At 40.7% G+C, this 27,838-nt stretch overlaps 1 protein-coding gene across 1 annotated transcript in view; it reads left to right on the top strand.

Moving 5' to 3' along the window:
• BTBD7 (BTB domain containing 7) overlaps nt 1–27,838 on the top strand; it is an 84,098-nt gene that overhangs the window by 31,061 nt on the left and 25,199 nt on the right. Inside the window, exons 2-3 of the mRNA XM_019642450.1 lie at nt 1,137–1,323; nt 2,006–3,085. Coding sequence (XP_019497995.1) covers nt 1,242–1,323; nt 2,006–3,085 — 1,162 coding nt within the window. The 5' untranslated portion in view covers nt 1,137–1,241. The remainder of the gene's footprint in view (nt 1–1,136; nt 1,324–2,005; nt 3,086–27,838) is intronic.

The following is a 27,838-nucleotide window of genomic DNA, read 5'->3' as shown; positions in this document are numbered from 1 at the left end:
CACAGTAGCTTATGTCAGCCCACTGCAGCAGGGGCTGCAGACTACGCCATCACCGGCGACTCACAGCAGCCCAGCTCCAGGTTGAGCTATTGTTCACCATCTTAGCTGTAGAGAGCAGTGTCACTGGCCCTCATGTGGGATCCGAACCCACATGTGCTGCACAGAGCTGGCATCCCAAGCCAGCTCCTAACCAACACGTCACTCGGCCGGCCCCACCATTATCCCTTTTAATAGTCAGATAAATTTTATATATCCAGATGCTATAAAGATTTTAGAAGAATTCCTGTTAACCCTGTTCTCTCTTAGGTTTTCTTCTCTGTGCATTTGTATATGTCCTGCTGGCAGCTCTGAAAGTTAAGGATCCATGATGTGGAATTTATTCTGTAATTGTTAAAATTGTCCCTTACTGGTACTGCCTTGTCCATGTTAAGTCAAAATATTAGGTAATAGACAGCAGTATTTTTATTTCAGGGCTTTATGGGGAGGATAGAAAGAAGTTTTTGTTTTTCCTTGAGTCTCACTGTATTTATAATAACTTCTCTTATAATTGCTATGGAACAAGTAGCCTAAAGATATTTAATATTAACTGTTCACCTATCCTTTCCTCCTTCAGTAAAATGCCCAATTTCGCAGATTAAAGATCAATTTGAGAAGTTTTATCTAAGGCAGAAAAACAATAAAGCAATCACTTAATTATCTGCTTTTTGTATGTGTAGTGCTGGTGTCAACCTCTTAAGTGTTTGTAAATAGCTTAGAAATGTTAGGTTATATAATAAGTGGTGGTTGCCTCAAAGGAATTTTTAAAAATTGAAAAAATTTTTTTAGTCTAAATAATTTTCCCTGTGATTTGAAATACTCTTTCTCTAATTATATATTTAAGTTAGTCTAATATGTTACTAATATGTAAAATACTGTCATAGAAAGTATATAGTTAGTATATTTTATGCCTCAGAACTCCAGCTAACACTGATTCATAATTCATAATTATTTGTTTACATTTTCTGAAATTTTTACATGTGAATTTGACAGCTTGTCATTATTTGCAAATAAAAGCAGTTTTTGGTATCTTTTTGTTTTTTGTTTTTTACTGTGCAGTTTGAAAAAAATGAATAAAATTATTTTTGTTTCAAATCAAGAAATGGATGAAAAGAGGCTGCTGGATCCAGGGTTGAAAGTCCGTAAAGGCCTCTGGGATTGTACTCTGAAGAACCAGCAGATGGAATCCTGAGTGACTGAAGAAAATGGGTGCTAATGCATCTAACTATCCTCATTCATGTTCCCCGAGGGTAGGGGGAAATTCCCAAGCCCAGCAGACTTTTATAGGTAACTGTTTTCTAACTTCATTTTCTTTTGTGAGTATAACTAGAATTGTGTTTTCACTGGTCTTTTTGGATGAAAAGAGAATTGAGCTGTGAAAACTTATTATAATAATTCTGCAGCATCCAGATCTTTTTCCCAACAAATGTAAATCTGATTTATGATTTTTACCTTAACCAAGTCGCTGTATAGCACAATCGATCTTTTCTTTGATTGTCTTAAGCATAATTACCCTAGGAAAAGGAGCAATCTCCATTGTTGTGGAAATAGGGAAATACATGTTTCTTGTGTCCCGGTCCATTTATTTTCCCCATATAAATGCAACCTAGGTGTAGTTAAGGAGAAAAAAAACAGTCCACAATTATATGTAAATAATATCCTTAATTTACAGATCTGCCTAACATTTCCTAAAAATCCATGATTAATATCTATGATATCTGGTTTTTGATAGCCAGACAACCAAAAGCATTTTTAAAATTTGAGAATAATCTGCTCTGTTTGCCCTAGTCCTTATTTAATATAAAATGAGTTATTTGAACTTTTTATCTTCCTTTATAAAAAGTCAGTTTTATTTGAATGGCTCAAGAATGTCTGTTTGTAAAATTTTTTAACTGAAATATATGTTAAACTGAATGTTGAAAATGAATGTTAAAAAAACACATTTTTATTTGTTTAATTTTCTTCTTAGGGACATCATCCTATTCTCAGCAAGGCTATGGTTGTGATTCAAAATTATATAGCCTTGACCATGGCCATGAGAAACCACAAGACAAAAAAAAGAGAACCTCTGGCCTTGCCACCCTCAAAAAGAAGTTTATTAAGCGTCGAAAATCTAATAGGTCTGCTGATCACGCCAAGCAGATGCGAGAACTCCTGTCTGGGTGGGATGTTAGAGATGTCAATGCATTAGTGGAGGAATATGAGGGAACTTCAGCCTTAAAGGAGCTTTCTCTACAAGCCAGTTTGGCTAGACCAGAAGCCCGGACATTGCAGAAAGATATGGCCGATCTTTATGAGTACAAGTATTGTACTGATGTAGACTTAATATTTCAAGAAACTTGTTTTCCTGTTCATCGTGCCATTTTGGCGGCAAGGTGTCCATTTTTTAAAACACTGCTTTCTTCCTCACCCGAGTATGGGGCAGAGATCATAATGGACATCAATACAGCTGGTATAGATATGCCCATGTTTTCTGCGTTGCTACACTACCTTTACACAGGAGAGTTTGGAATGGAGGACTCAAGGTTTCAAAATGTCGATATCCTCGTTCAGCTGAGTGAAGAGTTTGGAACACCAAATTCCCTTGATGTAGATATGCGTGGACTTTTTGATTACATGTGTTACTATGATGTCGTCCTTAGTTTTTCTTCAGACTCTGAACTGGTGGAAGCTTTCGGTGGAAATCAGAACTGTTTAGATGAAGAGCTCAAAGCTCACAAGGCTATAATTTCAGCACGGTCCCCATTTTTTCGAAATTTATTACAAAGGAGGATACGGACTGGTGAAGAAATCACGGACCGAACTTTGAGGACTCCCACAAGAATTATATTAGATGAGTCCATTATACCAAAAAAATATGCAAAAGTTATATTACACTGTATGTATACCGACGTGGTGGACCTCTCCGTTTTGCACTGTAGCCCCTCTGTGGGGAGTCTCAGTGAAGTTCAGGCTCTCGTCGCAGGGAAACCAAACATGACCAGGGCAGAAGAAGCCATGGAACTTTACCACATAGCACTGTTCTTGGAATTTAACATGCTTGCACAAGGTATGAAATTCTGATTTGTAAAATTACGTATTTTTTTTCCAGATTGAAAATACAACCATTGCGTTCCATGATTTCATTGTTTGGGATATGAAAGGGTCAGTTTGTTTTGAATGTATAGTTATAACATCTGAGACAGAATTGAGAGTTAGTATTTCATGTGGCTCTTCATTTACTATTAAAACCAAGCATTCAAAACTAATGACTAAGAGCAATAGATGAGACCCAACGCCCTTTCTTCCCTAATGTAAGATAGGCATAGCGGCTACCACCCACCTACTCCCTGTCTGCACCCAAGCTTTGAACTAGCCCCGTTTCCCCAGATTTCAAGGTTATTCTTGATCTAGGACTCCTTGGATAACTTAGATTCTCATATTTACACTCAGTGCCTTGTTGATGCTGAAGAGTTTAGGATACGAATGAAAGTTCATGACAACAATGAAGATACTCACGTTTTGAAATTTATTTGAATCAAAGAGTTGGGCAAGGTTTCTGATTTAAATTTTAAAATATTCTAAGTCTTTTCAAGCCCAGTGTGTATTATCAAGCAACAGCCGAGACAGTGTTAAGGTGTGTAAAGCACAGTTAGTGCTAGACTCACACGCCTTCTTCATTTAATTGAAACCAAAATTTTTAAATTAGGATGGCACATACTGTGTTATAGGCAAATGAATACATGCAAGTTACATTAAAAGAATTATATATCTGTTGGTAAACGTTAGAATCTTATCATTTCAGAGCTGAAAAGAGACCTGTCGGAGAGCAGAGGGAAATTGCTGTCTTGACAGAGCACATTCTTAGCTCTCTATGGCCATATAGTGAAAGTAAACAGGCTATATGACAAAATTACTTGAGAAATTTATCTAATGAGTATTTGCTAAAAGAACATCAGAAGTTACCAATTAGAGAATGTTAATGGTTTGGGTAAAAAATATCAATTCAAAAAAGGAAAGCTAAGCACATTTTTCTAACTTGAAAATAATGTGTATTGTTTGGCTAAATCAACAAGTTAATAGGACTTTGATAGAGAAAAAATAAAATGAAAGCCGCAGTTAAATAACAATGTCAGGAATAAAATGAGAGGAATTATACAGAAGGCATTGATAAACGTGTGAGAAATTTGAGATTTCTATTACATAAAGAATCTTTTGAAATCTTATTTTACAATTATCTTTTTAGTAATTGTACTAATTTTGTTTTATTACCACAATCAAAATGTCATTAAAATATTTTATTAGTTTAAAATACAAATCATAATATTAATAATAGTAGACTGTTTAGGTGTCAGATTATAGGAAAATGTGTTATCAAAAATAAACTAGCGGCTTAACCTTTTATTCTTTTATTTTATTAAACCAAATTTGTTAGAAAATGTCTCTACAGAAAAATTTTAAGGTTGCAACATTACCAAAAAGGTATTATAATAGTCTCTGTTTTCTCAGATTGGTTTTATTTTTGACATGTTTAAAAAATAAGAAACTAAAATGTATTATATATACTTTGCTGTCTTATAAAATGGTAAAGCATCCCTTAATACAGTTTGTTTTAAGTTTTGAATGAAAAGTTAAATTGTGAACCAGCTGTTAGGTCTTAGGTAATACTTGATGTAGAGTTCTTTTACATTAAGTGAGTTAAATTTTTAAAAATCATTTAGCTAGAAATTGTATTTTTAAAGCACATTTAAGATACAAAACAACACTCTTTGTATTACTTTAATCTTGGTTAGTTTTTAAAAATTCCCTTAAATTTGGGTGTACATGGCTCTTTACTTCCTTTCATTATTCAAAATGCAGAGTTTGGATTATTTGGTCTTTTGCTTTTTGTGCTCTGTGTAGGCTTTATCTTTCCCCCAAGCCCATGATACTATTCATATTAAGGTTTATAATAGACTATAACTTCAACATAATTTTCACCTTGTTTCCATGGGAAGGAGAATATTTGGTCACTTGGAAAGGGATTTTATACAGTAAAGCTTAAGAGCTCAGGTGCTGGAACCAGACAAACTGGATTTGAATCCTTCACTACCATGTTTTAACTTGTATAATACTCTTGACGTATCTGTTTGTGTAATGAATTAGTGTCTCTCCCATGCATTCAGCATGATACTGTTATACTCACGTACCCTTTTGGAGAGAAGAAAAGAGTCAACCAAATCATTTTCTGTGTCCTGTGATTTAAATGTGGACTCCAGGTTAATAATGGCTGTGAGACTGGCATGTTGGGCAGCTTTAGGGTAGGATCATATTGTTCTCATCTTTGCATCCCTGGAACATTATAGACACTCTGTAAATGTTCTTTAATCAACGTCTGTTACCTTTTATTCCAAATTAGTTTTAACTTTAAAAATTAAAGTCCAGTTTTAAAAGGAGACAAATTCTTTGAAGGGAGTCTGGGACCTTGAGACTAGATATGCCCTTCAAGGTGGAAAGGTGATTCAACAGTTTCAAGAACATCATAAAAAGAGGCAATATAGGCAGACTGCAAGAGTGGTTTGGCCTGTGGATAAAAGGGAGGATTCCTGGCCTGCACTGAGAGTGCATTTTATTCAGACAAATAGGCAATCACTATTAGGGAGGTGAATTAACAGGCAATGGGACTTCAACTTACTGGCCTGGCATTTTAGGAGTAGATTTCACTTCACTTGGTTTTCTACATAGCAGATTGAACATGTTTATTTCTGTTTCTTCCAAAGCCCTAATATTACAGTAAAGGAATAAAATAAGTATAAACCCTCAAGGACAAAAGATACCTGAGAAGAAAACAACAGTGGAAAAAAAGGTTATTGACATTTTTGGAAGCTGGAAAGCAAATAAAGAACTGATTACTCGCTTCACAGAAAGAAAAGGTCTATAACTCTGGATCCTTGAAAGGAGACTACTGAGGAGAGAGGCATTGTACGGGGGGTACTAAGTGCTCGGGAAAGCAGGGATAAGCATGATGTGGAACTAAAAAGAGATTTGGTTTTAAGTCTGAGTACTGAATGGATGGACCCTTTCCCCCACCCTGGAATTTACCTTTATGTATGGTGTTAATGAGGTATCCTCTATAAACAATCTATCCCCGCCCCCCTATTTTGTACCACCTTTTATTAAGTTCTCACATGTATATATGGGTGACTACTTTGCATTTTGTTTCAGTGGTCCATTTGTCTGTTCTTACATTAGTATCACTTGTAGCCAGATGGCAAACCCTGACCCTCCCCTTGACTTCCCTTCTCCATACTCTACCCCCCACTAAACACGAGAGACCTGAAATTTATTTTCTAAAGAAATCAAACTAGAAAGATGCCAAATCTGGAAATAGCTACCGAGTGGGGTGGGGCAGGGTGATAAGCCACAAGGTTGAAATCTGGAATTACGTGAACGCTTACAAACTAAATGGTGAAATTACTCCCTTGCCTTCCTTTGCTCTAGTCCAAGCCAGGCAGATACAAGGCACTAAACCGGAGCTCTAGAAATGGAGAACAGCCTAAGAGTGTATATGCCTATACATACTGGTGTTTTGGACTTCCATGATGAAGTTGTGCTTAGGAATTACACAATGAAAAAGCCAGTTTGCCTTCCAGGTGTTCTACAAAGAAGAATACAGCAGCTCCCCTTTATCCATGGTTTCAGTTACCCATGGTCAACCACAGTCCAAAAATATTAAATGGAAAAGTCCAAAAATAAACAATTCATACGTTTTAAATTGTGTGCCATTCTGAGTAGTGTGATGAAATCTTGCGCCGTTCTTGTCCATCCCGCCCAGGACACGAATCATCCCTTTGCCTAGTGTCTCCATGCTGTATATGCTACCTGCCCATTAGTCACTGAGTGGCCAGCTCGGTTATCAGACCCACTGTATCAGTATGCAGTGTTTTGTTCAAGTGACCCTCATAGTAGCCTAGTCTACATCACAATGCCTACGTCATTCATGTCATCGAATAGGCATTGTAGCAGCTCACACCATAAGAAGAGTAAGTACAGTATAAGATACTTTGAGAGAGAGAGGCCTCATTCACAAAACTTTTATTACAGTATATTGTTATAATTGTTTTATATTATTAGTTACTAATCTCTTACTGTGCTTAATTTATAAATTAAATTTTATCACAGGGATGTATGTATAGGAAAAAACATGGTAAATCGTGTTGGGTACTGTTGGCAGTTTCAGGCATCCACTGGAGGTCTTGGAACAGATCTCTTGGAGAAAAGGGGGACTTCAGTAGTCAGCAAGCCCACTTTTCAGCAGAGCTTCCAAATAGCTGCCTCCCTCTGAAATATGAAAACCCATCTAAGACTCACGGGATGTTTGAGGGAAACTTCCAAATTGAGACAGAGATCAGAACAAAAAGAACAAAGTACAAGAAGAAACACAGTGAAGGAAGCAGAAAAAACTTAAATAGAATCAAAATATCCTCATATAAAAGAACATTTTATTGGATCAACGAAACATAAATAGGATGCTATAAAAGTAAAAACGGGCCGGCTGAGTGGCGCGTTGGTTGGGAGCTGGCTTGGGACGCCAGAGGGCCCTGGTTCGGATCCCACATATGAGGGCCAGTGACACTGCCCTCTACAGCTGAGATGCTGAATAACGGCTCGACCTGGAGCTGGGCTGCTGTGGTGGGTCGCCGGCGATGGCGTGGGCTGCAGTCGCCTGCTGCAGTGTTTTTGCCATAGGCTGCCGTGTGTAGCCGGCAGCCAGCGTGAGCAGCCAGCAGCCACTGTGAGTGGCCGTCCAGAAGCCGGCGACTGATCTGCACCTTGCCCGGGAAGAGCGCAATGATGGTGCCAACTTGGGCCAATGAAGCAATATCCTCCACAACTAAACTGAAGAACAAAAGGACAGCAACTTGTCTGTTCCCCTTCCCCCGATTCCCCAATAAAATCTTTAAAAAAAGGAAAAACAGGAGCAAGTCTTGGAAATATGGTAGCAGAAATGAAAAATATAGAAGAATTTTAAAGATAAAATTAAATCAGGAAAGTAAAAGAAATAACAGAGATGGACACAGTGGAGACAAATAAGGAAACTTGGATTCATCCAGGAAGTTCAGCATCGTGACATACAGTGGTTTTAGAAATACGTACCGGGGAAAATGAAAGAAGACAGTATCTAAGGAGTAATACAAAAAATATTGCCAAAACTAAAGAAAGATCTATATTAAAATGTTTCATCCCTTTCACTGTGGAACACCAGGGGAAAAGACAAGATTCTAAAATGTTACATAGAGTAAAAAAATAGGTTCCACAGGAAGAAATAAGAATCATAATGGTATTAAAATTTTCAATAGCAACAACTGAATACTATACAGTGGCATAGAGCCTTCAAAAAGCTGGTGGAAAATAATTTTAAACACAAAATTCTATACTTAGTCAAACTGTCAATCAAGTGTAAGGCTAAATAAAGGCACCTTTCAGTCATACCTCAAAAAAACTTAACCTTCCCTGAACGCCCCCTCAGGAAGATACTGTGGATGTGTTCCACTAAATGATCAAGTAAACCAAGAACAAAGAAGTGTGGGACCCAGAAAACGGGGTCCAACACAAGAAAGAAGCAAGGGAAATCCCACTTACTAGCTGTGCAGTCGGTCTCATGGGCGTCCCGTCGAAGAGTGGACTGTGGGGGTGAAAGGCCACCGCTGGAAGAAACCAATTCCCTGAATGTTTGAACACGAAGTGGAAAGCGACATTGAGAGAGATTCTATAGATCTTTTGGTGTCTTTATAAAGAATTAACAGTAAATTTATAGAAAATGAAGCATGTGGGAAGAGGAGGAACTAGTATCTCCAAGAGAAAAATTAAGTTACATTTGGAAGAAAATTCCAGTACACATTTTGGGTCAGCAGTAAGCAGCATTTAAATAGTCACCATAATACTAATACTGAATACTAATTAAAAAAAAATTATAATACAAAGGTATATACCAGATAAAAGAGGTGAAGAATTGAGAGTAGTTTTAGCCTCTAGGGAGAAGGACTGGGAGTAGAAAAGAAATAAGGCAGAGGGTTTTGTTCTTAGGGCAATCTTCTTATTACTACCATGTACAAGACTTAAATATGAGCACGTACTGCTTTGATTACAAAATTAATTTTTATAATAAACAGAACATGAGTGCTCAGAAGAACCAGAGAGACCTAGATAGGCCACGATCCGAAAGATCATTTCTATCAGGGATGTTAACTACTGAGATCATGCTTATAATTTTAGTATAAAGGGCTATGACTTTTCTCTCATTGCATCATCCTGACAACCTATGAGCATGGTGGGACTGAGAGACTAATAACTAGCCTTTTCCCAAGCTTGTCAGTGATGAAGTTGTGACTCAGGCCAGCTCTCCTGACCCAAGCCCAGGAATTGGGGCATGGTGAGAGAGGGGAGCCATATAAGAACCAGTTTCCAGGGACGAGGGTGGGAGGCCACTGTGGCCTAGTTTGAGGAACAAAACAGCAGACCAGTGATTGAAATATCAACTCAGAGAAGTCTCAGCCGGGAGCCTGACTTGTGCTGACCCACTTGGGGTGAAGCTAAGCACTTACTGCAGGGAAGTGTGAGCCCAGTTAGGTTTAAAAACTGAGGGCAAGGGCCTGAGCAGGTCACCACTCAGACTTGAACTCCAGAGCGCTTACTTAGCCAGAGAACAGAGGGCTCTCTCCGAGCTGGCCATTCTTTCCTGAACAGGCGAGTGGTCCTGTGTTGGTTATTTAACTTTTTTTTGGCTGCCCAGCAAGCGTAAGGACCTTCTTCCTAGTTTTAATTCCTCATTGTGTAGGTCTTGATAGAAGGCAGAGCCCAACTCCTACTGTAAAAACCTGAAGGGTCAGAGATGTACTTTCTCAGCCTTCTCTGTGGTTAGGGCTTAAGTGTGTGACCCAGACTTTTTCAATCTGAAACTGAAAGCAGGGACTATGGAGAGAATTTCTGTAAGGGGAGGGGCGGCAACGTGTAATGGAAAAGGAGAGAGGTCACTGGCAGTGGTGCCAATGATCGCATTCGCTGTCCGGGCACAGAGCAGGAGCCGCGGTGGTCAGGGCCCCGGGGCAGCACAAGGTACTCACTGGGCTGGTTCTGTGGTAATCCGCATTCCACAGCCTGCCTTGGCTCTTTGTTTTCTGAGCCTGGTCTCCAGCTTTCCCAGTAATTCTGGGCTAACTATCCTGTCAAATAAATTCCTTTTCTGTTTAAATCAACTAGGGTTGTTTTCTGTGGTTGCAGTTTACAAGCCTGGTTGATAACAGTACCTATATTAAAAGGACTAGTGTATGAAATTCCAGAATAGATTGGAAGAGCCTCAAATGAAGGAAGGATCAGGTGTGTGATCACTGATTTTTCACAATAACCTTAGCATAAGCTCGGTAAACAGTTCTGAAAATGTGAGAACAGTTAGAATATACTATTGATTTATAGTTATTTTGAGTAAAAATCTACTCTACGAGAACGATACGTTTTTTTCTTGAACTCTTAACCCACAGTTCTACTGTAAGAATCTGTTTTCTCATGTTGATCCCAGAACAGAATAGCCCAGAATTAGCCCCATCATCTCCATGCCTATTTCAACACAGGACAGTTTACAGTAGTGCACTTTAAACTGCAGGTTTTATGTTTTCATCTTGATCAAAAATGTCTTTCAGTCTTTGGAATATGAAATTTATAACTTTAGTTCTAAAATAGACTCTAATACATTGCCCATATTTTTAGTTATAATGCATGTGATTATATTTTATTGAATTAAAAATCTAACGAACAACTGAAAGCAAGGACCTATAGATAATTCTCTCCCTTACCAACTTGGCCAGATTCCAAGAGTGTATGACTTAAATCAAATGCAAAATAGCAAAGACTGTCCCCGCTCACTAATCCACTCCTCTGTCTTTCCATCCTCTCCATTGTTCCCATGTTGACACTCTTCCTTTTGTCTCAGTTTGTTGAGATGGCAGTTCATTTTACTTCAGACTGTAATTGTTTCCTCTTCAGCAAATTAGTCTGAATATACTTCCTAGAGAATAGTGGAGCTAAGTTAAACATAGTTATCAACAGATCAGAGTGGTAAATGTAGGTTGCAGTTAAACGTGACATTAGATGAATTAATCTCAGTTTCAGGAATGGCAGTTCAAATAACCCTCAAGCTACACATCTCTTAATAGCACTTTTTTTTTTTTTTACTGAAAATTATGACGAGTTCTAATATTTAATTGCATATTTTATTTTAGAACTTAAACCGTTTTTCACACAGACTACAAACTCTCCACCTCTGACCCTCTGCTCATTTTGTCTTGGAATATCTTTGCCTTTGATCCCTAAATGTCCAAATTCTACCTTACCCTTTAAGACCAACTCACATGCTGCGTTCCCTGTTTTGTCTTAGGCATTCCACAGTAAAAATATTTTGTACTTCCTGCAAATTTCTGAAGTGCTTTTTTTAATTTTCCTTTTAGGTTTGTCGTTTTCTAGCTTGTTTTGGAATTACCTATGTACTTGTCACATTTCCTCCATCAACTAATGTATTGTTTACTCCCTAAAAACACGATCAAAATCTTGGTCATTTTTGAATGACCCATGAACCTAATACAGTACTTTGCTCTTAGTAGACTCACAGTTACATATTTTTTTTAAGATTTTTATTGGGGAATTGGGGGATGGGAACAGTGCTGGGGAATTGGGGGAAGGGGAACAGACAAGTTGCTGTCTTTTTGTTCTTCAGTCTAGTTGTGGAGGACGTTGCTTCACTGGCCCAAGTTGGCACCATCATTGTGCTCTTCCCAGGCGAGGCAGATCAGTCGCCGGCTTCTGGACGGCCGCTCACTGTGGCTGCTGGCCGCTCACGCTGGCTGCTGGCTACATACGGTAGCCCATGGCAACCCACTGCCGCAGGGGTTGCAGCCTACGCCATCACCAGCGACTCACGGCAGCCCAGCTCCAGGTTGAGCTGTTGTTCAGCATCTTAGCTGTAGAGGGCAGTGTCACTGGCCCTCATATGTGGGATCCGAACCGGGGCCCTCTGGCGTCCCAAGCTAGTTCTTAACCAACGCGCCACTCGGCCGGCCCACAGTTACATATTTTGAATTACCTTTAATACCTATGAAAACTGAGTAACTTTTCTAAAACAGCGAGGAGAAATGTAATGTTTAACCCTAGAAGTTGCAAATAAAATGAAAACACTGAACCTCAATGTAGGAGATAAACATGAAGTGTCATTTATAAAAATAAGTTTAGATGTGGTCTAAATGATATATAACTCTACCATTAAACTCAGTTTTAAGTTAAATTTCAAATAAAATTATGAGTTCTTTACTTTGGTGATCCGTTGATATGAGATAGAATATCAATTGGATTTAAAATATTCGTGGAAGCCAATCAAGGCTATTAATCTTTTGAAGCCAAAAAGTTTAATCCAAAGGCAGCCTTTTGTATTAATTTATAACTTGGAACAAAAAACTAATTATCTAAAATTTCATTGAAAATGTATTTACAGTAATAAATATAATTCAGAATGTTAAAGTAACTTGGAAATTCTTATTTTAAATTAGACTTTTTTTTCTTTTTTGTCCTGCTTAATTTATTAAGGGAAAATAAAATTGTAAGGAGTTGCCATTGTTTGTTTCTTGTCTCTAGAAGGTGGAGTGTTTATTCACCCTTATTTGAAAACTTAAAAGAAAGTAAATGTAAATTAATGTTATGGCTTGTTATATAACTTTGTAAATGTAAATGTTTATCAGGCACTTCGTAGCCATAGCAAGAAGTGTTATTTCTAAAATGTGTGCAGTTATTTAAAGTAGAGTATGTTGAATGTCTTTATTTAAAATTATGGGGCGTTTAATTAGAAGCCTTTTCTCAACAATAAGCAAAACATTTTCTCTGTGATACTGAAATTCTAAGGATGTGACTGTGGAGGGAAATAATGAGTAGAGGAAGACTTGTTCTGTTTTGTTTTTTTCTCCTGCAGCCCAAATTGTGTGTTTATTATAGTCAAGGTCTGAGAAATTGGATTTAATTTGTATGTGACAGATATTTATCAGATAAGAGATAAAACACTGTACTCATGACAGTATGGATATGAACACAAAACTTTGAACAAGATAGTACTTCTCTGGGATAAGAAAGACTGGGAATCTATTATTTAAATAGTATGTTGAACTCTAGTCACCATGAAGGTAGCAGATAGCATCTCCAGTGATGCTGTCCAGTGCAACATGTTCTGAACTAGAGAAAGACTTGTAAACAAATGGTATCGAATTTTGTCCTGAGTTATTGAGATACCTGTTTTTCGCTACACTTTGCATGCATCACTGTTTATATACAACTGTCAAAGTAAAACAGAATAGTTAGGGGTCGGCAAACTTTTGAAACAGAAGAGCCGCCAGCGGTCAGAAAACTGCAGCTTGTGAGCTACATGCGGCTCTTTGGGTACGTACATGTGGCTCTGAAGTAAAATTAAAAATGAAAATAAAACCATCATCGTTCATTTATAATATTACTTTAAATTTTCCTTATTTGTAAAATATATGTATGGCTCTCGAATAATTTTTATAAATTGTTGTGAGGGACAGGATTAGCTCTTCCAGGGGTCGGCAAACTTTTGAGACGGAGCATACCCAAAGAACTGCATGTGGCTCGTGAGCCGCAGTTTGCCGACACCTGGAATAGTTAATTATATCAGTTGATCAGAACTTGATGTCAGTAGGCCTAACACAAGACACATAGTTCTTTCAAGATCTTAAAAACTAATTTTTTAAATTTCAGGTTAGCCTGTATTGCTATGCAAAATGTAATACCAGGGAGAAGAGAATTAACTGTTGTTGAATGCCACTATGTACCTAACTTCATGACAGACACGTCACATGCATTGCTTCATTTTATCCTCACAACAGCCCCCTGAAGCTTGGAAAATGGGTTTCCAGTTTGGGCAGAGAGGTTCAGAGATAAAGAACAGTGCCCAAATTTAATGGTGTTTTATAAATATGACTTTGCGGTTATATCTGTGTTCCAATCTTGGCCCTGCCACATACTTACTAACCACATAAATTCTGTCTGGATTCCTCAACTTGAGCTCATTTCTTCTTCATACAAATGCAAGCAGCAGACATTATGCCTGGCTTACAGTTGGCAGGGCTTTACTAAGGGGTTTTTATTTTTTTTTTTTTAAGATTTTATTGGGGGGTTGGGGGAGGGAACAACGTTGGGGAATCGGGGAAGAGGACCAGCTAAGTTGCTGTCCTTTTGTTCTTCAGTCTAGCTGTGGAGGACGTCGCTTCACTGGCCCATGTTGGTATTGTGATCATTGCGCTCTTCTCCAGTGAGGCAGATCGGTCACCGGCCATTGGATGGCGGCTCACGGCAGCTCACGCTGGCTGCCGGCCACTCACGCCCACTGCCGGCCACTCATGGTAGCTTATGGCAGCTCACTGCAGCCCCACTGCAGCCTAGGCCATCACCAGCGACTCACGGCAGCCTAGCTCCAGGTCGAGCTGTTGTTCACCATCTTAGCTGTAGAGGGCGCAGCGTCACTGGCCCATGTGGGATCTGAACCAGTGGCCCTGCTGCTCAGCCCGCGCTCCCAAGCCAACTCTTAACCAACGAGCTACTCGGCTGGCCCACTAAATGTTTTTAGAACTGAGTTGCATTAACTCCTTAGTAGAAGATTTCTAAAGATAAGAATTGAGTTCTTTTCCTTGCACATCATTTGAAAGCACCACTCCAAGTTTCCAAAGTCTTTAAAAAAATGACCAGATTCAGACTTTTAACAACAATGATACATGTGATTATAATTGCAGGGAACAGTCAATCTTAGATGGCAAAGCAGGGCCATAAAAATTATTCCATAGAGCTTTCTGCTGGTGTGGGCTATTTGGTCTCAACTCCTACTTTGATTCAGTTATAGTCCCTTTTCTCTTAGAAACACTAAGAGAAATGGCCTAATAGTTTTTTAAAATAGCTTTTGCCTAAACTTATTTTTATTTTTTGAGTTCCATATGCAAAATTTTTTTTTTTAAAGATTTTTATTGGGTAATTGGGGGATGGGAACAGTACTGGGGAATTAGGGGAAGGGGAACAGACAAGTTGCTGTCGTTTTGTTCTTCAATCTAGTTGTGGAGGACACTGCTTCACTGGCCCAAGTTGGCACCATCATTGCGCTCTTCCCTGGCGAGGCAGATCAGTCGCCGGCTTCTGGACGGCCGCTCACTGCGGCTGCTGGCCGCTCACGCTGGCTGCTGGCCGCTCACGCTGGCTGCTGGCTACACACGGTAGCCCATGGCAACCCACTGCTACAGGGACTGCAGCCTACGCCGTCGCCAGCGACTCACGGCAGCCCAGCTCCAGGTTGAGCTGTTGTTCAGCATCTTAGCTGTAGAGGGCAGTGTCACTGGCCCTCATATGTGGGATCCGAACCGGGGCCCTCTGGCATCCCAAGCGAGTTCTTAACCATCGCGCCACTCGGCCGGCCCTCCATATGCAAATTTTGATTACTCACTTATATCTTCCATTGCCATTGCCAAGGAGTATATTTGTTGTAAGGAAAGGGGGACTAGGGGAGGGTATTAATGATTGAGGAGGGAAAATGACAGAAGGAGGGAAGGACCTCTGCATTGTACAAATATTTGGGCTTTTCAAACTCAGTATTGAGATACAGAGTTGAAGTTTCTTCTTTAAAACCAAATATTGAACTTATCTCCTAAAATATCCCAAATAGGACTCTGACCAAACATAAGCATTCTGTTTACTGGTTTTGGAAGTGGCTGGAAGAAACTATGCTAAGAATTTAGATGCATTTGTAATATTAGCTATTGCTATGTGCAAGATACTGGGCTAAGTAAGCTCTTTTTGTGGGATACCTCACTTAATCTTTACAGTAACCTATATGGTAGCTACTAACATTCTTCCATTTCAGAGACCAGGAAACAAAATCCTTAAGTTGTTACTTCCTCAAGATGACTTCTAGTGATCAAAAGATGGACTTTAAGACAAAAATTTATACTCAATAGCTAAGTTTCCTATATACTTTGTACTTTAAAAGCTTTAGGTAGTATGTTGGGCAGCATACATAAATAAACCATCTCGGATAGCAACTTTAAATTTGAATTTAATCCAAAGCAGTTTATGTTCATTGTTGAAAAAAGGGAATAATAACAATAGAAACCTAAGGTGTATTTTCACCCACTACCATTCTTTTTCCCAAATCCTTGTTGAACAGTTTGACGGGTTTCCTTGTAAACCTTTATATGGCAGGAATGTGTGTATTTCACATGCATAGTTTGTTCTCTTGTATAAATAGCACCATATTATACATACTATTCTGTGTTGCTTTTTTCATATGTAATTAACTTCAGAAAAATTATGTAGAATAACTTTTAATAACTATTTTTGTTTTTAAAAATACAATATAAGAGATGCACTAATAGTAGGATATTTAGGTAATACAAAAATACAGAAGGCTTTGTTTAAATCTCTTCAGTTTGACTCCCCAGTGAGAAAAACTGTTAGCAAATAGTACCTTTTTATAAATGTCTCCTGAAGACTGAAACTTAGTTTGGAGTGTATTTATGGAACTGCTAAAACATTCAGTGAATATAAACTGTCCAGAAAGTTTCCTGCCTCCAGCTGTTTTTTCATACATATTGCTGAAAAGGACTATCAGTTTCTATTATAAGTTAACACGGGCTAACCTCACTAAATTTGTCTCCACAAAGGGGATGACTTTGATATATGTATTAAAAGATTGGGGCGGGGCGGTGTGCAGCCCACCATCCCATGTGGGAGTTGAACCAGCAACAACAACCTTGTTAGGAGCACGTACTCTCACCAGCTGAGCCGTCCTGCCACCTGTTGGCAGCTCAGCTCAGGCGCAGTGTCACTGGCCCGTGTGGGAATCAAACCGGCGACCCTGTTGCTCAGAGCTTGCGTTCCTAACCAACTGAGCCACTCAGCTGGCCCCCTCCCTAGAACTTTTTGAGCACCTGTTTTTTGCCAGGTACTGTGTTAAGCACTTAACTATGTTATCCTCTGTGGTAGTTATTATCCCCATTTTACAGATAAACTGAGGCCTGAAAATATTGTCCCGTGAGATGACTCTAGAAAGTGTGAACGCCAAAATTTGAATCCAGTCTGCCTGACTCCAGAGACTTCCTGACTTCCCGCATTTGAAGGGGGAGAGAATATGATCTCTGAGAAGAAATCATCTGTGAGGTGCATTGTTTTGAAGGGAACACGTGATCATATTTTAAGAGATAACCAGTAGATAACAAAAAGTTCTGAAAATCGTAATTACATGTCTACCCTCAAAAGCTTTAGATTTTTTCTTTATTATTACAATGGAATTAAGTATATTAACTTACTGTTTTGTCACTAGTGGGAAAATGGCTTAAGAATAGTACAAGGTATAGGTATAAATGGGTATTTTTTTGTTTTTAAAGAGCTGTGAACCTGAGTGTTTCAGATACTCAGTACTAGGATTGCTTTTACTTAACATTTTGGTAAGTCACCTGTGAGAGGAACGCGCACGGCACATTTAGGTTGTCACTGACTGTTTCTGTGTCCTTTGTGATCTGTAACTTGTCTGCTCTTGGGAGACTGCTCCCTTCCTACTCTCTCCCATTCCCTGCAAATCTCCACGCCTGCTTTTGAGTTGGAATCTGCCAATGCAGTGAATACCCTCACCAAGGAAACTTCGTTATAGTAATAGCTACCATTTATTTAACCATAAGTTAAACACTGTGCTAAGTGCTACGTGTACATTATTTAATCCTCAAAATAACCTGATGAGGTCAATTTTGAGGGTTAGGAAACATTTTCCAGATGAGGAAATGGGCAAAATTTGACACTTCTCACAACTAACGGGAATCGGGATAGGATGTCTGGTCAGTCTGACTCTAGAGGTGCATCTTGCACCTTTCTTCCAGCGATGCCTGCACATAAGAACTTGTGTTCACCATCAGGGAGTTCAGCACCCTGCAGGTGACACTTAGATCCCCTGAATTGTAGTGTAGCACAGGCTTATTTAGGATGCCTGTGAGCCGAGAACTGACACCCCAATGAATGCTCTCTCTTTTCATTATACTGTTCTCACCGCCAAAAACACTTATAAATATTTAAAATGAAATATGAGAGAACATTATAAAGTAAACATTAAAGAAACATAAATCTGTATTCAATTAAGAATCTTACGGTTTTTTTAGATTTTGAAGTTTTTTAAACTTTAAACTTAGGTGTTTTTTTTTTTCATTTCCTTTCATGGCTTAAAGAGAAATCTTCAATCTTTTACAATGGTTGTCTGTGTGCTTTAGCCGCCTCTGTTTATTTACTAAGTTATAAGTGTTCAGCTTCTTTCCCATTTTTGTCTGCTTTTCCCTCTCAGCTTGGCCAAAGCTTAAGATTAAAGAGTACAAGCCCTCAGTGTACGTTTTCACACACCAGCGGTGTGAATCTCAGTGCCTGCCACTGTCCCATCAGAAGGGAGTAATGTCCTCAAAGTAGAGAATCTTCTCATTGTCTCTCCAGTATTTGCCTGGATTTTGTGGTCAGTGATCGATTTTGTACTGAGCACTGAGGAAAGGAACTCCCGGCAACTTCCATAGCCCAATGTTTTGGGGGGTTTTTTATTTAATTTTTTGAAAAGGTAGTACTTTTCACATGGAACAGAATTCAAAAGGGAGGAAACGGTCCTCAGTGAAGAATACCCTGCCCTCCTAACTTTTTATCCCCTAACCACCCAGTTCCCCTTCACAGAGGCAACCAGTGTTACCTGCTTCGTGTATATCCATCCATCCAGATAATCCAGAGATCGTCTCAGAACATAGCTTTTAAAATATATGGAAAGGGAACATATAAAGATATTTGGAATAGATCTATAATATTAATAATGCCTTTTGGCATTTAGCTATTGCAAGGAAATCTTATAAGACTACTAAAAAGGGGGACTGGCCGAGTGGTCAGCTGGTTAAGAGCTCGCTTGAGAGCACCAGCTCTGAGCAGCAGGGCTGCGGTTCAGATCCCACATTGAGGGCCAGTGACACTGCCCTCTACAGCTAAGATGATGAACAACAGCTCGACCTGGAGCTGGGCTGCTGTGAGTCGCTGGGGACGGTGTAGGCTGCTGGGAGCCGTTGGGAGCGGCCGACCAATGATCAGCGACTGATTGCCTCACTCGGGAAGAGCGCAATGATAATACCAACATGGGCCAGTGAAGCAACGTCCTCCACAACTAGACTGAAGAACAAAACAGCAATTTGTCTCCCTGTCTGTTCCCCTCCCCCCAATTCCCCAATAAAATCTTAAAAAAAAAAAATAGATTAGTTAAAAAAAAAAACTATTAAAGGGGGAGAAACTTAAAAGATATACTTTCATGTATATAAATATGTTTACCCTTTAAGACTCTACTTCTATATTCTACCTCTCTACCCAACAGGGACAACCAAATTCTGAACATTAGCCAAAAGGGTATGAGAAATAAAACCTAGAAAAACTCAGCCCACTTTCTTTTTTCTTGTAGCGAAAAAAATTTAATCTAGATTTTCCCCAGCTTTATTGTAATATAATGAACAATATTGTATAAGTTTACAATGTACAATGTAATGATTTGATACATGTATAAATTATGAAATACCATAATAAGGTTAGCTAATACACCTTTTACCTCATATAATTACCATTTTCTTGTTGTTATGGTGAGAACATTAACGCTGTATTCCCATAGCAACTCATTCTCAAGTGTACACTACAGTGTTGTTAACTGTAGTCACCATGCTGTGCATCAGGTCCCTGGACCGTATTCATCTTGTAACTGAAAGTTTGTGCCCTTTGACCAACATCTCCCCATCGCCACCCTCCCTTAGCCCCTGGCAGTCACCATTTTACTGTTAAGCTTCTATGAATTTGATTTTTTAGATTTCACATATGTGAGATCATACAGTATTTTTCACTGACTTCACTTAGAATAAAGCACTCAGGGTCTATCATGTCACAAATGGCAGGATTTTCTTTTTATAACTGAATAATATTCAATTATATATATATCACTTTTTTTTATCCATTCATTCATTGATGGACACATAGGTTGTTTCCATGTCTTGGCTGCTGGGAATGATGCTATGATGAACATGGGAGTGCAGATGCCTCTTTGAGATAGTGATTCCATTATCTTTGGATATGTACCAAAAAAAAAAAAAGCAGTGTGATTGCTGGACCATGTGTGTGTGTGTGTGTGTGTGTGTGTGTGTGTGTGTGTGTGTGTATGGTAGTTCTATTTTTAATTTTTTGAGGAACTTCCATACTGCTTTCTATAGTAGCTGCACCAATTTACAGCCCCACCAGTAGTGCCTAAGGGTTCCTTTTCTCCACATCCTCACCAGCATTTGTTGTCTTTTTCTTTCTTTCTTTCATTTATTTATTTATTTATTTTAAAGATTTTTATTGGGGGCTTGGGGGATGGGAACAGCACTGGGGAATTGGGGGAAGGGGAACAGACAAGTTGCTGTCCTTTTTGTTCTTCAGTCTAGTTGTAGAGAACGTTGCTTCACTGGCCCAAGTTGGCACCATCATTGCACTCTTCCCGGGCGAGGCAGATCAGTCGCCAGCTTCTGGACGGCCACTCACTGCGGCTGCTGGCCATTCACACTGGCTGCTGGTTATACACGGTAGCCCATGGCAACCCACTGCAGCAGGGGCTGCAGCCTACACTGTCACTGGTGACTCACGGCAGCCTAGCTCCAGGTTGAGCTGTTGTTGAGCATCTTAGCTGTAGAGGGCAGTGTCACTGACCCTCATATGTGGGATCTGAACCGGGGCCCTCTGGCGTCCCAAGCCAGCTCTTAACCACCGTGCCACTCGGCTGGCCCTCTTTTGTCTTTTTGATAATAGACATTCCAGCAGGTGAGGTGGTATCTCACTGTGGTTTTGATTTACATTTCCCTGATGATTAATGATATTGAGCACCGTTTCGTGTACTTGTTGGCCATTGGTATGTCAAGTCCTCTGCCCATTTTTTATTTTTTTTATTTTTTAAAGATTTTATTGGGGAATTGGGGAAGGGGAACAGCATTAGGGAATCGAGGAGGGGGAACAGGCAAGTTGCTGTCCTATTGTTCTTCGATCTAGTTGTGGAGTACATTGCTTCACTGGCCCATGTTGGTATTATTGCGCTCTTCCCAGCTGAGGCAGATCAGTCACCAGCCACTGGACGGCCGCTCACGGTGCCTCTTGGCAACTGACGCTGGCTGCCAGCCACTCACAGTAGCTCACTGCAGCCTACGCTGTCACCAGTGAGTCACGGCAGCCCAGCTCCAGGTCAAGCTGTTGTTCACCATCTTAGCTGTAGAGGGCGCAGCATCACTGGCCCTCATGTGGGGTCCAAACCGGGACCCTGCTTCTCAGAGCTGGCGTCCCAAGCCAGCTCTTAACCAACACGCCACTCCGCCAGCCCCCTCTGCCCATTTTTTGAATCAGATTGTTTGTTTGCTATTGAGCTGTTGGATATTAACCCCTTATCAGATACATGGTTTGCAAATATTTTCTCCACTTCTGTAGGTTGCCTTTCATTTTGCTGATTCTTTTTCTGTATGAAAGCTTTTTAGTATGATGTGGTCCTACTTGTTAACTTTTGCTTTTGGTGTCGTATCCAAAAAGTCATTGCCAAGACTGATGTCAAGAAGCTTTTTACTGATGTTGTTTTCCTAAGTTTTATGGTTTCAGGTTGTACATTTAAGTCCTTAATCCATTTTGAGTTAATTTCTGTGAGTGGTATAAGATAGGGGTCCAATTTCATTCTTTTGCGTGTGGATATGCAGTTTTCCCAGTACTGTTCTTTTCCCATTTATTACTGGCTCCCTTGTCAACCAGCATTTTTTTTTTTGCCAAAATATGATACACCTTTACCTAAAATATTAATTGCAGCTCTTACCACTCTTCAGAGAAGTAGTAAAGTTAGACACATTCTGAGAAAGACAGCTGAAGTAGATCAAAGGAATAAATACTAAGGGAAGACAAAAATGATTGGGATTGTCCAATATGTCAGAAAGGGTATCGCTAAGATGGCCATAAGCTTACTGTGACAAGTAAACCCTAAGGTGACCCCTAACGATCCCCATCTTCTGGTATTCAACCCTTATGCAATCCCCTTTCCTTAAGTGTGACCTACAAAGTCTTTCTAACCAATACGATGTGGCAAAGATGATGGGGTGTCACTCCCATGATTATATTACACTGTATAAGACTCCATCTTGATAGTAGACTTGCTCTGGAGACCCTTTTCCTTGCCAGCTTTGAAGAAGTAAGCTACTGTGTTGTGAGATTGCCTGTTGAGGGGACCACATGGCAAGAATTGCAGGCAGGCTCTAGGAGCTGAACATGACTTGACACCCCCATCCTCACCCCCACCCCCTCGGCCAATAACCAGCAAGAAGCTTTAGTCATATGGCCTCAGGGAAATGAATTCTGCCAACAATCTGAATGAGCTTGGAAGCAAAGTCTTTCCCAGTTGAGATTTGAATGCAAGCCCAGTTGACACCTTGATTGCAGCCTTATGGAACCCTGACTGAGGACCCAGGTGACCTGTGTGTGCCCAGACTCCTGACCCATAGAAAATCTAAGGTGATTTGTTTGTTGTCTAAATCTGCTAAGTTTGTGGTAATTTGTTACACAGCAATAGTACATTATTTAATCTTGTGATGTTATTGCATTTTCTGATGTCAAAACAGGTTTTTTTTGTTTGTTTTTGGGGGTTTTTTTAAAAGATTTTTATTGGGGAATTGGGGGAAAGGGAACAGACAAGTTGCTGTCGTTTTGTTCTTCAGTCTAGTTGTGGAGGACGTTGCTTCACTGGCCCAAGTTGGCACCATCATTGCGCTCTTCCCGGGTGAGGCAGACCAGTCGCTGGCTTTTGGACAGCCGCTCATGGCGGCTGCTAGCCGCTCACGCTGGCTGCTGGCTACACACGGTAGCCCATGGCAACCCACTGCAGCAGGGGCTGCCGCCTACGCCGTTGCCAGCAACTCATGGCAGCCCAGCTCCAGGTTGAGCTGTTGTTCAGCATCTTAGCTGTGGAGGGCAGTGTCACTGGCCCTCATATGTGGGATCTGAACAGGGGCCCTCTGGCGTCCCAAGCCAGTTCTTAACCATCGCGCCACTCGGCCGGCCCTCAAAACAGTTTAATGTCAATAATTTTGTGTGATTTAATTAGGGGGTAGTACTAATTTAAATCCAGTTCATCACAGAGCCTTCAAGGTGGTTACCAGCCACACCTCTACATCTACAAAAATTTGCATCTACGAAAGATGCAATTCAGGAAAAATGGTGGAATTACCCATAGTTTCAACTGTTGCAACTTGCTGAAACCTATAATTTATAGTCTCATCATAACTATCGGGTTGTCGGAAAAGTCATGATGCATTTTTGCAATGAAAAACAGAAAAATACGTCATGACTTTTCCGACAACCCAATATATCACTCAGAGTTCAGTCAGGGAAGCTGAGCAACCCTGACTTACGGGATCAGGGAATTATTAATGGAATTGGGCCTTACATAATTGTGAAGGAAGCTGGGGAAGTGAAGGTCCGAGGGAGAGGAGTGGGATCAGAGAAGTTATCAACTAGTCAACCTGCAAAGCCAAGCGCATCGAGCCAGTGAAGTGGGGCTGTGAAGGGAAGCACGTGGGCAGTGACTGTTGGGTCTGTGGATGTGCAGCCAAGCATCTGGTGGTGGCCTGGGGCCAGTGTTGTCACTAGGGCTGTAGATGGGAGGGAGAACTGGACGCCGAGCAGAGGAGAGGAAGGATATGCTAGTACCCACGGGCACCTCTGTCTGCCTGTCACCACATCTAGCTGTGGTGACTTTTTTTAAAGAGTAATGGCTGCTGCTTCTGCCTTGCAGATCTCACACATTTCTCTTTGGCCAACTTTAGCTGGGGACACTCCAGGGATGGAGATTGTGGGAAACAGTTCTAGCTTGAGCAAATTGAAACAGGGCAACTCAACACAATCTCCCTCTTCTATCTTCCAACCTAGGTTTCCCTCACCCTTTGCCAGTATTTCAGCAGGTCTAGGTGGCTTGCCGGGTGGTGTGACCCAGACCTTCATCACAGAGGTATCTTACTGGCTTATCCACGGTTGCTATAGCTGCCAGGTCTCATTATCACTGGGCAGAGAAGCGCCAATAGAGGCCTCAGTAGACACCTCGGATCCCGGATGAACAGCTTCCACCTCCTGTTGTTTTGCCACAGGCCTAGCACCCTGGTCCAGCACCCTCGAGACCTACTCCGCAGTGTTCCTCCAGACCCTGCAGCTCTCGGGTGTACCCTCTCCCAGGACCACTTGCTCACTGACTGATTATGGGTGAGCAGGTCCTGATGATTGGTTTGGAGGTAGTGAGGGGACAGGAGCAGGTCTTGACAGGACAAGCATTATCTTTTCAGGCACCTGCAGGGGCTCCTCACAAGAGGAGACGGCTGACCTCAGGCAGGGTGTTGGGGGAGCTGCTACTGTCACCCAGGACACTCAGGCGAATCTTGGGGTTTAACATTCCCACCCAAATAACCCCACTCCAGATTTCTGTGTCCAGCTTTTCCTATCAGGACCCAGATTTTGTCATAGAAGATTTGTCAAGGCTTTGCATTTAAGTCTTTTTTGTAGCTCTGATATCCTAAAATTCCGTCTTGAGCCTGAGTTTTGGTAAAAGTTTACCCCACAGCTGCAGGAAATAAGGATATTTTTAATCACTGACCTCGACGTCGTCTGACTTGGACAGAATGCCTACACCTGGCGGGTGGCTCACCTGAGCCTGTCCTTTTGTCTTTTTAGGACTTCTAAAGCTGTTAACTTAAAGCTAGCCAACAGGTAATGTTCCCACTTCATTCAGTTGCTCCCGGTACTGCTAACTACCGCTGCACTTCGTGGAAGATCAAAGGGCTCATACTGCTGCACGCAGGGCTGTTACCTGCCCACCTGCTATCAGGGTCCTTTCTGTCACCTGTCCAGTGAGTGATCTATTTCCAGAATCTCATTCGAGAGTCTTGTTTTCTGGGGCCATTTCTCTTAACTGTAATTGTGTGGTGTCTCCTCCAGTTCCCCCACAATCTGAAACAAAGGCATGCATTCAGGTAGTTTTATTTGCTAAGTTTTATTTGGTAAGTTGTCCCACGAACAGGAGTGGGAATTGGGGCCAGTGAAGCAGGAGGAGGGAAAGCAGTACAAGAATGGGCCACTGATCTGGTCGCCGCTGGAGACTCCTGGGCTCCCACCCTCGGGGCCCTTTGAGGAGCTCTGTGCACCCTTCAGAACGGTCCTCCTAGGGAACAGAAAAGAGGCGCATCCATCCCACCAGCTCTGGGAAGTTGCGGAGTCCGAGGACTGGCCGGTAAAAGCACTAAGGCACAGATTGCCTTGTCTTCCGACCCACATGTCTGATTCATTTTCTGCTTTGGATCTGGAATTCTGGCTGCCTTTTTAAAAGAGATGTGCAGGGATGCTGTGTTGGTGGGTGTTTTAGAAAACTTAAACCTTTCAACAGCATGCCCAGTATGGATTGGAGTACTGAAGGGGGAGGGAGATAGTAGGAAACTTCAGTAATTGATGTGTGCGGTACTGAGGGTTTGGACAAAGGTGGTGTTAGGAATGGAAAATAAAGCTAATCAGAGCATTTTGAAGGAAGATCTGTAGGACATTAACTAGTTACGTATATAGGTTAAAGGAGTGTTAGTCGGCACAGTTGATTGAAGATTGCTGGGCTAGGAAAAGCGGAGTATTGAGGGACACGGTGGCTTCCCTGTATTATTTCATATAATCCTCAGAAATCTGATGGGATTGTTTCACCCTCTATATAAGGAAGCGATCCAACACAGGTCGATCATTGCGAGTCAGGAGCTAGTGCTGTTAAGTGCCTAAATTCAGAGCCTCTGTGCTCTTTCTGCTCCGTTATGCTGCCCTCATTTCACTCTTGTTTCCTAATTCCTTTCCTTAGGATTTAGAACCAGTCACGTACAAGTTAGTAGGAAAGACTTAAAGCAACTTGTCTCTCAGGCCTATTTTCACTTTATCTTTTTTGAAACTCTGGTGCCACTGAAGAGTCACTAGACCTGCTGTAAGGCCGGCTTTCTTCGAACCTTGTTACAAGCATGCATCTGAGATACTGCAGGTCCGTTTCCAGACCACCGCAATTAAGCCAGTATAGTAGTAACGTTGAGTTGTAATCTTCTTTTCTGGTGGGGGGGTCTTGTCTTCATTTTGTAAAACACGCAACATCTGTGAAGCACAATAAGGCAAAAGTGCAGTGAAATGACGCCTGCCTGCCTGTTCTTTTATTTGGCACGGCACGCTGTCATCCCCTCCCATAGTTCTTTCCTTCCTCCCCCCTGCCTGTTTCCTCCTTTCTCTTCCACCTCAACCCCAATAGGAAACTGAATGTGGAAGCTGCTATACATTTCCTGACGGACATGAGCCTGTGGAAAGGTTTCCCACTGGTACTGGTGGCACAAGTATGAGGATATACCTAAAACCATGAAGAGTATGAGTGTTTTCAGGAAATCTGTCAACATTGAAGCTTGTTTTAGTCATCAGGAGCAGGAAAAGGACAAAAATAAAAAATGAAAGCAATCCTATTTAACATGTAACAATAGCAGTCATTTGTATTACTAAATGTCAAGTTCATTGGTTTTACTTTTTTATATCTCTGCCTTGATCATTCATGTTATGTAGCTCAAATTTTTGAAAAGAGGCATTTTTGTCCACATTACAGATTAGAAAGAAAATATTCTGGTGAAAGACTAGAGAGGATTAAATAAGTAGGAGGTGAATCTGCAAAATGAGGTTGTCACACAAGCCAAAGGAATTGTAAGAAGTTGACTTCGTGCTGTCTGCCATCCTCACAACAGCATCGTTAGAAATCTATCCAGACAGAACGCATGAGCCATTAAATGTCTTGACTTTGGCTACAGATGAGTTTTTCTATTGTTAAAAGTGTTTGAGTTAATCCAAAAAGTTGTATGGTTTATTGGTCAACCATTACTGTGTAACAAACAACTGGAGAATCTCAGTATGTTCTTACTATGGCAGTGGCAGAGGCCAGAGCGCAAGGCCAGGTCCTAAAAGTACTTTTGAAGTCGTTCGTCACGTCACATCCACTGACATTTCACTGCTCAAAGCAGATCTTATGGCCAGTTCCAGAGTCGTGGGGGGAAAGTAGGCTCGTTTACTCTGCCCATGGGGGGCTGTGGGGAGATCAGCAGTCTCCATGCTGTGAGTATGTCTGAACAGTAATCTACCGTATGTGGATAATAGTCTAAGCTCTAAACTTCTAGTTTAAAATAAGTAGTCATTCTGATTGTGTCGTTTAGTTGTCTTTAAAGGAATACAAGATATGTACTATTTTGTCTGTAGTTAGGAAATGTAATCAGTGAACTCTATAGGAGAAGAAAAGAGGAAGAGAGAGTTTTCTCTGAAAGTTAATTAGTACCAAATGGGAGGAAACAATTTGACCTCCATATATCCTGAAACCAGCAAAGGGGTAGGAATTCTAGACAGCAGTGCTCTTCAAAAGTGTGCCCACAGTGAGATAAGAACGGAAATCAAGGATAAGCATTTAGAAACTTTTTAGCAATTTGACAGTGCCACAATATTCAAACAGATTTTTACTGAAATTTACTGTATTGGTCCATGACAGATCAGAAATTAAAAAGACAAAAAACTGTTCCTTGGCCCGAGATAGTTGGAGAAGAGCTGAGATAGAATGTAATGCTTTACTCACTAGAAATGAACCCCTGCACTGCACATAAGTGGGCCTGCTGATGTATACAGAGGT

The sequence above is a fragment of the Hipposideros armiger genome, unplaced genomic scaffold (genome assembly GCF_001890085.2).
Source record: "Hipposideros armiger isolate ML-2016 unplaced genomic scaffold, ASM189008v1 scaffold_69, whole genome shotgun sequence".
NCBI classification, from domain to species: domain Eukaryota; kingdom Metazoa; phylum Chordata; class Mammalia; order Chiroptera; family Hipposideridae; genus Hipposideros; species Hipposideros armiger.
Note: the sequence above shows the minus strand (reverse complement) of the source record. Positions and strands in the feature narration are given on the sequence as shown.